The 15491-nt window shown below is 40.7% G+C and overlaps 1 protein-coding gene across 1 annotated transcript in view; it reads right to left on the bottom strand.

Moving 5' to 3' along the window:
• Positions 1 to 6: 6 nt before the first annotated feature.
• The window catches only part of IRAK3 (interleukin 1 receptor associated kinase 3), an 80413-nt gene continuing 64928 nt past the window's right edge, over positions 7 to 15491 (bottom strand). Inside the window, exons 9-12 of the mRNA XM_023520365.1 lie at positions 3226 to 3498; positions 2916 to 2978; positions 2666 to 2830; positions 7 to 826 (exon numbers count right to left, since the gene is read on the bottom strand). Of these exons, the coding sequence (XP_023376133.1) occupies positions 323 to 826; positions 2666 to 2830; positions 2916 to 2978; positions 3226 to 3498 (1005 nt within the window). The 3' untranslated portion in view covers positions 7 to 322. The remainder of the gene's footprint in view (positions 827 to 2665; positions 2831 to 2915; positions 2979 to 3225; positions 3499 to 15491) is intronic.

Genomic DNA, 15491 nt, shown 5'->3' with positions numbered 1-15491 from the left:
GCCTATTACTTAAGATTCTTGGACAAGAATCTCCTTTCTATGCAGAATATGTCATAGCCAAAGGTGAACCTGACTTATTATTTTATTAAGATCTTGTCCAAGATCTTAAGTAATCTTGAACGGCTCTAATTTAGCCTACGTTTGATCACGAGGCAATTAGCCAATAAAATAAACTCCGAAGCCGGTCTGTTTTGCAAGTTAGAAAGGATAGGATTGTCCAGACTGTTGATCTGCATTACCCAGATTCACCACTGATCATCCTCCTGACATTACTTATGATGACAATGGCTTCCCAGGACGGGACCTATCCTCAGGTGCCTCATTAATACTTGCCATCTTCTTTATCTTCTGGTGAAATTGATTCCTCTTTGTACTGTTTACATTCATTCCAAAACAATTTGGAGGAAGTGCTAGCCTCCACCGGCTGGCTCCTGTAAGAATGGCCTGGAACTTCTGTAGAAGCATCCACTTTCATATCATAGGCCCTTGAGTCCTGGGAGGGAACTGCATGCTCTGGAGACCAACGCTCTTCACAAGAAGAACTGGGCATGTTGCGAGCATCTTCATTTCTCTTACTCCCTGTCTTTTTGTCAAATCCCAGAAATGTAATTTCAGACTGGCTGCATTCAAAGGGAACTTTCTGAGTCATTCTATCTCTTTTCAAATGCTTATCACAAAGCAGTGAATGTCTTTCATCATCTTCCACTGGAACACTTGGTACATTATCCAAGAATAGAGGAGAAGGACACCTGAAGGACTTGAGGGAGGTGGGAGGATCTTCGGCAAAATATAAGCTGGCTTGAGTACTTTCAAGAGTAGTTAGGACCTAATTAACCAAGAAGAAAACAAACATCGAGTTCAGCTTAAATAACCTTTTCTTTTACCTTTTTTCTGTCTGCCTATTAAGGAATATTCTCTTATTTGCATAAAGTTCTACTATAGTATTTTGAATAAGTAGGGATTAAAGATTAGCTAATCTCCTTCATTTTATGAGTAAATTAAGTTAAGCAAAGTATGAAAGAAACTGCACAGAATTAAATATCAAGAGATCTGACTTTAGGCCTAGATTTGCCACCAACTACTTTGTGACCTTGGGTCAGCCTTTCATCGTTTGTTTAACCTCAACCTTAATATGTGGAAGATTGGAAGGGGTCAGAGGATGAGGGACCCCATCCATAGTTCTCAAATGCCAATGGAACGTTCTTAAAATACAGACCCTTTAGCCCCAACCAAAAGACTGTCATTCAAAATATATGGAGGTGAGGGCCCAGGAATCTGTATTTTAAAAGCTTCCCAATTTATTTGGATGTGCAGCCCAAATTGAGAACCATTGACCTAAACCATAAAATAACATATACCTTCTCACACACACGTAATTTATAAAACCCAGAAATATCAGAAATACAAAAAATATAGGGAGCTTTACAATTTACAAAGTGCTTTCACACACACCACCTCATTTAATCTGCACAAACAACATTATTATACTCATTTTATAGATAACAAAGCTGAGGCTCAGAAAAGGGAATCCATATCACTAGCCAATAAGGAGCAGACTGGTCGCTTGACCCCAGATCTCTGGTTCCCATTTCCATGTCCCCTCCACTATATACCACACAGCTCCTTTCTGGGCCCAAGATTCCAGGCCATACAGCTAATACTGGTGTGTGATGGCAGGCCTGCAATATGGTTCACCTGACTCCCAGGCCAGTGCTTTTTATATTCTGATTACATCAATTCCTGTTTAGAACCTTTCCACAGCTCTATGGTAGACTCAGGATGAAACCCAAACCCTTAGAATGGAATTCATGTCTCTGTATCACCTGGGACATTCTATCATTATAAACTACTCCAGCTTGTCCCTCACCACCATCCTACTTCCATGATGCAGAACTACCTCTAGTCTTAGCAACATAAAATCTATCCCCTCTGAGCCTTTGCAGATGTAAATTCTCTCTGCCTGGGATGTCTTCCATCTTTAAGGCTACCTAAATCCAACCTGTTATTCAAGTCATAGCTCAGCCATCACCTCCATCAAGAAGCTTCCTTGACTTCGATAGGTGAGAATGTGTTCTGACTCTGTGCTCCCTTCTTGGCTTGTGCTCCCATCTACCATTATGCCTATCTCTCTTTACTGAAATTCCACGTTTACTAATCTGACTCTCCTATGGACTGTGGGCTTGAAGGCAACAACTGTATCTTGATCGCTGTCGTATTCCCAGGACCTAGCACAAAGTCTGGCACATGCAAAGTAGGCACTAAATAAATATTCGTTTATCGTAAACAAATGAATGGATGATTAAATCAATGGACGGATGAATAAAGATCAACATGAAAAAAACCAATAAGGGAAATACATACTGCATTTTTAATGGGCCGGATCTCCTAATGAAGGTTGAATAAAATATTCTCTCCAAATTACTCATATGTTTTTTCGTTAAATTTTTTGTGGTGCCCTGGTTCTGCCCAATAATGTCCTCTGCCAGAGTACCAAATGATGTGACTTTTTCGCCCGGAAAAGCTATTTATTAGATTAGAATTCTCTTTGGGATAATTCTGGAGTGTCTCATTGATAAAGAATTCACTTAGACACACAATTTATTCCATTTAGATTTCCCATGGTTACTATGGGCTCGATTTCCAATAAAAATTTTTGTATACATACTTCGTCCATCGATGGTCTTAACTTTGCCCGTGCTGCCACACACTGGCCTGCCAAAGAGAAGAGCTTGGCGGAAAAATTCCGAGGGCAGGGAAACACGTTCTTATCTAGAAATGAGAGACATGAATCGAGGCCTCTCTTCTCCATCAATTCCATAAGAAGATCCCTCTAGGAAGAGAAGAATACAATCCCATTTAGAACTCTATCAGAAAAATGACCAAGAAGTAGGTGCAGGAAGAAAGATCATTCTTACCAGCTGAATATGCTTTGGGTCATCTAACACCACTTTACAACCTGTCAGAACTTCCATTATAACCTGTAAAGAAGATACAGAAAGTCGGTGACGTATGTTAAATATATACACACAATTAGTAGCAACTGTTAACCTTAACAATGAATATAGTTCATTCCAATTAATGACTTTATATTTTATTTCTGACTGACCACACAAAATTAATGTATAAGACAGTGAATAATGGGAAATCAATAGATCAAAAAGTTAAAGCCTTTATAAAATTGTCAGAATGTGATAAATTTTTCTCCTTTGTCAACTTGGTACTTACGATTCCAAAACTGTAGACATCGGTTTTGGTGGAAAGTTTGCCCTGTCTGATATATTCTTCTGGCAGGTACCACAAATGTTTACTGCTGCTGCTGGTCATGCTTATGGTAGAGCTCTGATGCTCTAAGTGGGGTCGGAAGTGAGCCATGGCAAAATCACTTATTTTGGGTTGAAACTGATCATCCAAAAGTATGTTTGCACTAAAATTGTGGTCAAAGACAAACAAGACAAAAACTTCATAAAAGCATTTTGGTGAAAAAACAACATGACAAGCTCACCTTTATGTTGGGCAATTCCAAACACTGACAAATAAAACCATATATAATTTTCCATGAACTAGACGACATCTCATTTTTCTTAAAGTATAAATCAAAGTGTTGTATAAAACCTAAAACAGAACCCTGACCTAGAAACAGCAGGCATTTTGAACTTGCAGATGCAGATATGGAGTTGGTGCATAAAGCCGATGCTTTGTCAGTAGGAGAAACTAATTGAACCAAAGCAGCTTTCCTTGTGCTCTTCTTACACGTAATGAGAATAACTGGTTTTTAACCCGCTAATAATTGTCTGTGATGTGTATAGAGCTGTGCTGTGGAATGCCCTGCTTAGAGCCACTAGCCTGTAATGATTTGAAGAATCTTTGGTGGCCCTTGCCTTAAGGACAACCCTACTCCGTTGCCCCATCTCTATGGCTTCTTTGTCTTTGAGTCTTATTTAAAATATAAACATCTGCAGAGGCAAAGGCAAAGTGCTTGGAGTCAGTTTTAGCTGTTTGTTACATAAAAGCCTTAAGAATCACTCAACATCTTGGCTGAGAGTAAGCCCTAACTTATTTTTACCTTCAAAAGGCTAAAGGGCCATCACAGCAGAAATGGGAAAAGTCGAGCCGAGGGGAAATGCATTCCACATGGCCCCCACCTGGGGTGGGTCTCAATTCTGCCTTTCCCCGGCCCTCTAATTGCTGGTGCTATTTCACCCCTTAAGCCTCAATGTCGTTGTCTTTTCTCATAAGTGAAATGAGGAAAACAATAGAACTCACAGAACTCATGGGGGATGAAAAGATTCTAGTGCTTGGCATACAGTAATGCTCACTAAATGGTCACTAAGATGAAGATTCATCACAAGAAAGCAGATGGATATCGATAAAAGAAGTGGGTGGTCCAAGAGAAAGTTATCTACTTTTCAACCTTGCTTAGGGCTCTTTGGAGCTTGATTTTTATCCCCTGAAACTAATGTTTCTAATAGTAGGCCTGCCCACCCGAAAGGCCACGTGGTATATCTGGAATATTTACATGTCGTTATCAAAAGTGGTAATAGCACAGCTGCAGGATAAGAATAAGAAATTCTTAATCCTGAACAAGTATTGGATCTTATAGAAGTTCCAAAAGTCCTTGCTCTCCCTGTACAAGTAAGCCGACAATCAGACCCTACTTCCACAGGTCTGAACTGCAGGCATTGTTATGATTCAGTATATTAGAGTCCTAGTTCTATTTAGAGGATTCGAAGCTAAGGTCTCGAGAATTCTAGTCTAGACTTTGTCTAGGACTGGGTTGACAACAGACAAAATGATGGAACACCCCAGGGCCCTTTAAGGAGAGAGAAGACACACTGTAAATTTTATTTGAGGCTCCCTTTTTTCTAAGAGCAACAGGAGAATTGCAAAATCCAAAGGGCCCACCTTACACATAAGCCCCAGGACCGTTACCAGTTGTATGATCCTTGCATTTATGAGGAGAAAGTCAAGGAGGGACTTGGATCGATAAGCACAGTCCTCATGTTCCTCTTTCTTCTTGCCTTGTCTTTTCTCTCCAGATGTTTCAAACCCGGCAGCTTCTAAGACCAGCCTGGGTCTCATACTTTTATGTCACTCCTCATCCATCCTTTGGCTTTCTCACTTGAAAAACAGTATTAACTATCCTGATAGACCTCTGAGGATGAAGAATACACTAGAGCCAGGTCCTACCTCCCTTTAGCTCTAGGTAAGAGACTAATAGACATAGTTCATAATTACTTCTTCCATAGGCATACACGTCATTTGTTCAGATCAAGGCTGAGTCTTCTGGAAATGCCTTGATCATTTCATAGGGCTGGGATATTTAGTGCAGGAGTTGGCTCAGGGTGCCAGAAGGGGAGGCGGAGAGAGAGGGTCATTAACTTTCATGACCAGGACTAACCTTCTGCCACTCCAGGCTCTGCCACACCATCTTCTGCACCCCACCCCACTTTATCTCAGCCTAGGAGGAAGTTAACAAAGCTCTGAGTGCCAGATATTCAATGTCCAACATCTAGCCCTCTTCTTCCCCCACCCCAGCTCTATAGAAGGTATAAAACTGTAACTTAAAATGTCAGGACCACGAGAATGTGAAAAGCTGAATCTGTGAACACTTAGACACCTTGAAGGATAGATCTTTTCTAAGTACAAAACGGGGGCGGCGGGGGGGTTTGGGGGGTAGTGGAAGCAAGCAGCAGCAACAATAAAACCCATCATCTAATCTATTTATTTGACCCTCAGCAAAAAACTGGTGAATCATGTTTCTGCAAAGCTGAGCTGGGTAACCACAATGTGTTACACAATAAGACCCACAGAGTTCTTTGGGTCAGTGGGAGATCATCAGTAAGAATGTGAAATTGTTCTAAGGCACTGCATTTATACTTTGAATAATGATATTTGGTGAGAAGGCAAGTTGTTTACCAGGAGACTTTAGTTTATAACATAAATTTTGTGTCCAATGATTTACTGTGTTCTAAATAAAGGTTAATGGTAGCTGAGGAAGAAGGATGTTCTGTGATAGGAGAGTGGGAATTGCAAAAGGCCCTTCAACAATCAATTCTGCCCTAATTCTTTCCTCTGCTTCAACCTTAAATAGAATGTTCAAATATAAAGTGCCTACTGCTACCATGCAGGTCAACTGAATATGTTTATCCTATAGGGCTAAAAACAGACTAACAAAATAAAGACAATATAAAAAAACTAAAATCATATAACAATATAATGCAATAAAAGGGCAGCTTACCAGCTATGTGGCTACCAAGGATACAAATGAGAAACATCCAATGGCCCACCATATGCTTAATTTAGTGTTTCTACAACCCATTTCTTCTGTTCTTTCCCACAAGGCTATTTACTGTAACAGAGCGACCATCATCTTTCTAAATAATTTGTCTAGCAGAAGATCAGTGGTAGTACACTAAGGAGATGGGTGGAAATCCTACACAAGGTGGTGAATTTTATATCCTGACTCTGGAGACATTATTTTAATCTCCCTCTTGCTAGGGGTCTCTAAGACAATTCTTTTTGGGGACCTGAAGCCTGCAAAGGCTATAAAAATTGCTTTCTTTGCTCACCAATTTGTCTCCTAATTTAGTTGAAGCCTGTGGACCATAAATATAAAGCAAGACAATACAACTAGATTATAATGCAGGATACGAATTTAAACGACTCTACCATGTTTGATATGTAAGTGCATGATTGATTTTTAAAGATATACATATTTTAAAGGATTTTAGGGGGAGTTATTGGTGCCCAGTAGCTGAGTACCTGAGTACTTGTCAACTCTCAGGAAAAGTCCAGACTCCATCCAACTGGCCCCAGAGACAAGAAGACCCAACTGGCCTCTCTGTGACAGCCTGAGGCAACAGGACATCTTGCTGTCTTTGTTACTGATGCTGCAACACCAAGATACCTCTCACCAAATGAGGCAAGACCCAGTTTCTCCAAGAACCTGCAAGTTACTGGAAAGGGCACACACACCCTCCCCCACTGCAGCATGCGGTAGGTCTGGCCTAAATGAAACAAAGCCAAAACCCTTTATTTCCGCCCCCATGGATTATGCAACTTTCTCTTTCTTTCCCATTGAACCCAGGCAGGATTCAGAGACAGTATTAGAACTTGTTTTTGCTTTATAGGTGCTTCATGAGTCCTAGGCTCTCTGTGTAAAGGACAGGTCAGTAAGGGGTAGTCCGCCTGTAAATGTGAAATATCACCTCTAATCAAAGCAGCACAACTTCCCGAAGCTTCTTTGTAGGTAAAAAGATCTAATAATGCCCACCTCACAGCGCTGTTACAAGGATTAAAGGAGAAAACATACGAAGAGCATGTGATACATGGGGCAGGGGGGACACTTGAAATGTGTTTTAAAAGAGGTAGGCTCGCTGTGGCCTATCCTACACCCACCACCTTGCCTTAAAATCCCAGGGAACTTAGTTGGGTATCTTTAGAAGTTCAACGACACCAATCTGAAGTAACAAAGGTACCAAGGGTTGCAGAATGACCCTGGAGATCTGAGGGCCCTTGGGTTAACTAGTTTGAAGGCATTGGCTGAGCTTCAAAATAGTTCCAGAGAAGTTCTGGAAGAACCTGACTAAATTAACATTTCCATGGATTTTAAGATGATGGAGAGGAATATATATATATACATATATATATATATTTTATTTAGTACATATGTGTGTATACAGGTATGTATCCATGTGTATAAATAAACAAATGTTGAGGTTTAGAGACAGTGATGGTAAATAGACTAGGGGAGATTTTAATTTATGTAATATTTCATTGTTTTGGTATCCCTTAGGAAAAAATGAACATATTTGGATATTTTAGAAGGAGACATTAGGAGGAAAATAGGAAAGTCTGAGGAAAAAGAAAGAATTGCATGTATTTAAAAATGTTTCTAAAAACAAAAGATTTTTTGAGCGATGGAGGAGGAAACTGGTTAATTAAGCAATCAGTCAAACAAACAAATAGACTTTGCATTCCCTGCTGGCTTGGTGCCCCCTACTAAACAGTAAGCTTTAGCCTGTGCCACACACATCAGGTCTGGGAGTAAAAGTAGGAGACGTTTGGGTCCTCAGCCAAGGGTGTCATGGTCGTAGGAAGAAGCCAATCTATGGCTTCCTACCCTCCTCCCCAACCACTCAGTCTTTCTAGTCCCTCACAAAGGAAATTCTCCATGCACTTACTATGACCATGCACCTCTGATCAATGTTCATTTTCCTTGACCTCCTCCCTCTTATGAAAGACTGTTTCACTTGGCAGGAGACGAATGGCAACACGGATGAGATAACATCATCTTATAGGAGACATTAAATATGTTCACCAAGATTATCTCCTTACTTTGGACACTAATGGGGATGAATATCTGGGATGAAAAACACTGAGGATAAAATGCATTTGAATTTAAGATCATTCACAAATGTGAAAACAATTAAGCTTGCTAAGGAATTGGATGGAAAAGCAAGAAGGTTTACTTCTCTCAGACGCTTTTATGTGATCCCTTAATTCAAAAACATCTTCGTTCCCCAAATAAAAATGTGAGGATCTTTTGTTAAGAACAAAGACTTCAACTCTTCAAGGTTCTTGTCTTTAAATCCTTTTCCTCCTCAAATTCTACCATCTGGAAATAAATTGTTGTTTTTATAACATTCCCTTAGAAGAATTCACCTTACTAAAACATTCTTGGGTTAACTAAACCACCAGACTTCTTGAAAATACCATTGAAATGTGGGCTTGCCTTCCTCCTTGGGTGTCCTGCAGCTGTGTCCTTGACAGTGAGTGTCTCCTCAGAAGACTGTTTAACCTTACTGCTTAAACAGGACAAAGACTCTGAATGCAGAGCTCCAGGCCAAATCTGCCCCTCAAAGTCCAGGCCAATGTCGACATGTCCAAATTTGCACATACTGAGTATATTCTTCTCTCTTGCCCAATTTCCTTGTCTCTGTCTGATGAAGCCAGTGTGCTTCCAGGGACCCCAGCTAGGTACCCTTCCCTTAATTACCTAATAAGAGCATGACTGTTGGACCCACAAACATGGAACCCCACCTCCCTCCCCCATCTACATAGGTATGACAGAGCCAGGTTACTAACCTCTGGAAGTATCAGCTTTCTCCTCAATCAAACTGAGATAAGACCATCGATACCTAAATACGGGGTTGCTGGGAGGATTAATAAGTTATTCAATGGGCCTTTAGGTCAGGTCTAAAGTCCTCTGGCTTTTGTTGAGCTCTGTCCGCAGCCTATTAGCTCCCTGATATATTAGCACTTACCAATGCAGTTAGGGTAGACTGTGCTTATTGCTGTTTGGGGGGCTTCCTTCCTTTTTTTTTTTATTGAGGTAATATTGGTTAATGCCATTATAAGAATTCCAGGTGTTCATTATTTCAATATCTGTAGGCACTATAGTGTGCTCACCACCGAAAGTCTAGTTTCCATCCGTCATCATACATTTGACTCCCTTTACCCATCTTTCCCTCCCCCACTTCCCTTCCATGGAGGCTTTCTTTATACTGTTCCCCTCACCTGCAAAGTGGTGCCCCCTCCCTTATTTTTATTCAAATTCTCCATGCAGCCCAAGATTCACTTCCTCCATGACATTTTCACTCAACCACTCTGAATTCCAGTGGCCCTTCTTTCTCTAAGCTCCTACTACACGGCCTGCACTGTACCATTTGACTCTTACTCAGAGACCAGCTTATGTTTACATATGCATAATGTGGAGTCTGTAGAAGATAGTAAGCAAACATGCATTGATATAATCCATTAATTAAGAGGATCTAAAACCATAAGCAGCCTTAGACCACTCTGCATATGGCAAACACGTGATCCGAATGGTGCCAAAACATCCTCCCATATTCCTGGCAGACATCACTAATTGAGTTCAGAAAGCAAACACCCCAGATTCCCTTTTAACACTGCATGCATGTGGGAAGTCATGGCCAATCAATCAAAGGTGGAATGTGAGATGAAACTGATTTGTCATCATGCTGCTATAGTATGAGCGCTCCTTTTTCAGATGAGGTAAATGAGGCCCACAGGGTTGAAATGACTTGTTGTATGCAAAACAGCTTTTTAATGGCAGAGCCAGGGCTAAGGCCTAGGTCTCCTTTTTCTGTGCTCAGAGTTCTTTCTGTTTACTACGGTTAAAGTAAAGAAACATCTTTTTATTCGGCTACTCACAAAAGATTAAGTAACTGTTGATTACAAAGCAGAAATGAAATAAACTGTTATTTCTTCTTTTCTTTAGGTCTATATAGATTTCCAGCAGCAAAATAATGGCTGAATGAGTCAAGGAAGAAAGATTTTAGCTCAATATAAAGGAAGTTCTCATCATTAGAGCTGCACCCAAATGGAGCTCTAACAATGTATTGTGCAAGCGTCCCAGACAGGTTGGATGAGACACTTGGAAGGTGGTAGAGACAGTCTCGTATTAGGTGGGAGGAATTACAGTTTATAGCCAAGCCCTGGCTGGTGCTTTATACAAATTATCTCACTTTATCCCTACAACCCTGGGAGGAGGTGCAAGAGTAGCCTGCTCAGTTCCAGATAAGGAGACTGAGCCTCAGGGAATTTAAGTAACTTGCTACTTAAAACAGTAGAGGAAGGATTTGCATTGAGATTTTCCTAACCCCAAAGGCCACACACTTAACCAGTGACAAGAGGCCGGACAGCGACAACATCACTGGGGTGGTTGTGGAAAAAGGAGAAGGACAGAGAAAAGACTGGGCAGAAGGTATTTCTGGGAAACGGGTAATTCGGGACTTTGCCTAACCTGCTCTAGGGCAAGCAGGTCTCTGGAAGTACCTCCCGAAAATTATCTGAGCTCATCCTCATTCCAAAGCTGATCAGTATAAAGCTCAGCCAGGATTTTTTAAAATGTAGGGTCACATCCTTCTCCTATCTCAATCGCTAGATGTGTGGGTATACAGTGCAGTACAAAAATAGGCAGGTGCAATGTCACAGAATCTGAAAGCAAGAAAAAGTCCGACTTGAGATCATCTCAGTTGGCTCTGAATGTACAAGTGAGAAGAAAACTGTGGCCTGAGAGTGTGAGGCAAGACTCAGTCCTGAACCCGGATTGCCTGTGCTCTTTCCATGTCCTCGCCAGTGACAGGGTGGATACCATTTCGTTTTGCTTAGACAAAGGTGTTGCTCACACCTTGGGCTCCAGGCTGCTGAATAATGACCTTGCTCTCTTCATTTCTTGGACTATTCTTTAAAACCACAAATGCATAAGATTATCAAGCTTCTTTGTATATGGAATTAATTATAGATAATGAATGAAATAAAATTTTCAGATATCATGTTGTAACTAGAGACTCCCCCTTGGAACTTCTGATTACTCAGTATGAGATAGAAAGGTCTGATAGCAAGTTATTTTTTTCTAATAAATTTTATTTTATGAGAATAGAACATAATCCTTAAATAAAAAATTTAAAAACATAATGTAGAAAAACATTAAATAAAAAGTTATGTCTCTCTGTCTTATTTATATTTGGTATGTCTTATTTTTAATCGATTTCTTTAATTCATAAATTTGTAGTACTACAAAGTTATAATTGTGTGCTCTACTTTGATTTGACTTTTTTCATTTAATATCATTTTATGCACTCATTCTGTGTTATTACATACTGTTAAAAACATTATTTAATAATGTCAACTGATGTACGATAAACTCTTCTGTGATTCATCAGTCTGGAGCCTAGACACAGAAAAGAAAATAAAGGTAACAATATCTTCCATTTCTCACGCCAACAAAAATAGAGCCAAAAGGTCACCGTTTAACACATTTTGAAATGTCCTTTTTTTTTTTTAGCCAAATATCAGGGCTGTGAAATTAAATAACATATCTCCTAGAAGCTGCCTTTCCTATAAAGAATTAGAAATTAATATGACAAAAGCAGAAGACTGGGGATTTTAGATCATCCTAAAAGCACGAGGCTGGACATAGAGGAACCAAGAATCGGGGAAGCCCAAGTTTAGAGCAAAGCGAAGGATTCTTTAAAAAAGATTCGGGAGGGTAATCTAGGTCAGCCAATTCACATCTGGCCAAGACTGCTAGAGACTGAATATCATTACCATCTGACAGATGCTCAGTGCCTTGAATGAAATGAATTGGTCTCATTCCAGTTTCCAGAGAACAGTTGTGCCCATCACCAAAGAAAACGGGGGATTCTACCATTAGAGTTGGCACTGATTAACAGCTTTGCTGGCAGGTTCAATAGAAAGGCCAAGAGTTCAGTGGCTGTGGAAGAGGCCGATTTGCTCTGGAACAGAGGAACACGCTGATGAGCACTTGTGAAACCACAATTATCAAATAAATGCCCACAGCCCCAGAACTCTACACCCTGACACATGCCTGGGTGGGGGTCGTCTATAGATGGTTATATTGAGTCCTTGAACCCTTTGGAAAACCCAAAAAGATACCCACCCTCCTCTTTACCAACTAAAAAAATAAAATATGTTGCTAGCTGCATTCCTAGTTTAAATCCTGCCTCTTCCATGAAATTCTCCCTGTTACTGATCAGCTCTCTTTCTGTAGTCTATCTATATAACCCAGTGGACACTCATCTAGCAGTGTTATTTAAATGATTTTAGAGTTCGGCACATTCAGACAAGTACCTAGGATACTGGCCTGGAAGAAATGGCCTATTTTTAAATTGTGAGATCACCTAAGAGACTACAGAACCTTTCTGTTCCCACTTATACCCCAGAGAAGCTTCAGAGTCCCCCGAGCCTCACTTATCAAAACCAGATAGATTCTCAGCCTTGTAAGTATTCAAGTCGCCATCCAAAGCCTCTACCCGCCACATTCCTTACTCCTCTCCAGTGCTATCTTTCCTTATTCCAGCCTTGTTCTTTCCTCTCCAATCAATCTATTTGTCTTGCTTTCATTATACACTTGGCAATTCTTTACTCTGTTCCCTTCAACAAATTATTGCCTCTACCAGCACATTTTCTCCCCTTCTTTCTATCCTCTACCATGACCCAGCTCCTCAAAGACTTGGCTTGGAACTACCTAATTAGAAGAAAAGCCTTCTCAGACCAACCATGCATTGGACATAGTTACTGTTGCACTATATATTTTCTGTGTTTGTGTTATTTCTCTGATCACCAGGTTGAACCTTCAAGGACAAGATTGATCATCGTCTTCCCCTGTGGTCTAATACAATGCTCTGCACACAACATATGTTCCATAAATATTTGTGAACTAAAATGAACATGATTTAAAATTTTTTTCAGTTAACATACACAGAAGTGACTTTTCTTAAAATAGAGGTTGGTTTGTGGGTCTACTTTTCAAACACAATAAATTGATGATGAAGATAAAGTGCTATAGACTGAATGTTTGTGTCTCTCCAAAATCCTTATGTTGAAATCCTAAACCCCGAAGTGATGGTATTAGAAGGTAGGCCTTTGGGAAGTAATTAAGTTATGAGGGTAGAGCCCGCATGAATGGGATTAGTGCCTTATAAAAAGGCCCTAAAAAGATCCCTCGCCCCTTCAGCCATGTGAGGACACAGAGAAAAGATGGCTGTCTATGAACCAGACAGTGGGCCCTTAGAGACAAAGGATAGGTCAGCACCATGATCTTGGTCTTCCCAGCCTTCAGAACTGTGAGAAATAAATGTGTGTTGTTTATAAGCCACCCACTTTATAGTATTTTGGTTATAGCATCCTGAACAAATTAAGACAGTAGGTAAAAGAGTGAGAAGTAAAAAGATTGATTGGCCATCACATCTCTTAGCCTCCACAACTGCTATTCCTACCACTTCTTGACCAGTTATACCATTTGATGAGTGCGTACTCTTTGCCAAGCACTATGTATAATTTATGTCACCTAACCAAAAGGGATAGAAGCTATTATTCTTTTATTAGCATTTTGCAGATGGATAAACTGAAACTTAGATAAGTTAAGCAATTTGCTCCAAATCACATTTTAAGTGGAAAGTCAGCTTCTACTGAACTAAGAGGAAAGGATGGGAAGAGGAGGGAAAGAAAGTACATGAAAACGAAGAATCATTTGGTCACATTTTGCAGACTGCCATCCAGTCAAATCTTCCTCCATAACTGTGGTGGCTGTAAGTGGTGTGGCCCAGGTCCTTCCCCAATCCGGAAATGGCTGCTGGTGGCTCACAGCTAAGCCCCAACTTGGGATCTGTGCTTGGAAGAAGGGAGCTGCCTTAGCCAAGTTACAGCCCCACTTAGGGCTGGCTAGACACAGGGGTACAAAAATCTGAGCACCTGGCCTCACTTTGGGATATTTTCGAAGGGCCACTCCAACTCCAGTGTTTCCCCATAGCACTGGCCGAGGCCTTGATGTCAATATTCCAGCTCAGCTTCTTCAAACAACAAATTCTGCCTTCCTCTTTCCCTCCCTCCCAAAATTTGTTGTTCCTAAAAGCAGGCCCTTAAACACCTCTGACTCTGAGCCTATTTCCTGGAAAGCTGCCAGAAGATACTAATCATTAGTGGCAAAGAAGAAATCAGGGTCCACAGCCTGTGCTCTAGCTTAAAACCCAAACGGAGATGCTAGAGGGGCACATCCAAATCTCCTCACCTAGTGTTAGCTGTGGAAAACCTTGTGACTTCGGAAGAAACTGGAAGTGTATCCCTTCACCCTGATGTTCCCTTTGCCCCAGTTAGAGGCCTTCCCTGTCCCCCTCTCCCATCAAGTACAAGGACCTTGACATCCTCTCTCATATCACCTTCTTTCCTATCAACCTCTGCTTTTAGGAGATTTGATGAATGTAGTCACACAAAAGGAAAATTAATAAAATTAATGTATTACTGTTTCAGATCGAAAATAAGCTCATGCTCACTTTAAGTTTAAACCAAAGAAAGAATAGGTACAGCAAAAGTCCAGATGATTATTTATCGATTGATTTATTTACTCAGTTAAAAACATATATTCGAGCACCTACTGTGCTGAGCTGGTTGTGAGCTGGGTGCAAGAGAGTCTGTTTCAGGTTGGAGCCCTTTGGAACCAACCTCAAAGATTGACTCCACTGAGCTCTGAGACCTCCACTTTCCATCTATGTATGAGATGCTGTAAGGGTGCATCAATTTTATGCCGATTTATAGGATCACTAGCAGTTGATGAATCATCACATCGTAACAGGAGCAGACAGCTATGGGTGGTTCCCTCGATTCTTCTAGGACTAAAATAAAAATCTAGTCTTTTCATACGGAGTTCATTTCACCAGAAAAACAAAGAAGCAGTCAGTCCCTCTTCTGTCAACTCTTAAGCACACTAAGAACTTTATCCAAGATACTAGGAGATGGTTCAGAGGAGGCAGTAGCCTTTTAAATTCAGTCTTCCCCGCTATTCAGCAAAGGCGTATTTACCTGCTTTTAGATGAGTTCAAGATAAAGGACACATAGGAAAACTTCACGGGAGCGGGGGGGGGAAGGGGGGAAGGGGGGAGCGTTGCTACAGCCTATCTACTCTCTGAATGATTCTTATGTCTACTGAAGAATAAAGATGGAAGTTG

The sequence above is a fragment of the Pteropus vampyrus genome, unplaced genomic scaffold (genome assembly GCF_000151845.1).
Source record: "Pteropus vampyrus isolate Shadow unplaced genomic scaffold, Pvam_2.0 Scaffold9, whole genome shotgun sequence".
Taxonomy (NCBI): Eukaryota; Metazoa; Chordata; class Mammalia; order Chiroptera; family Pteropodidae; genus Pteropus; species Pteropus vampyrus.
This window is presented reverse-complemented; position numbering and strand designations above follow the sequence as displayed.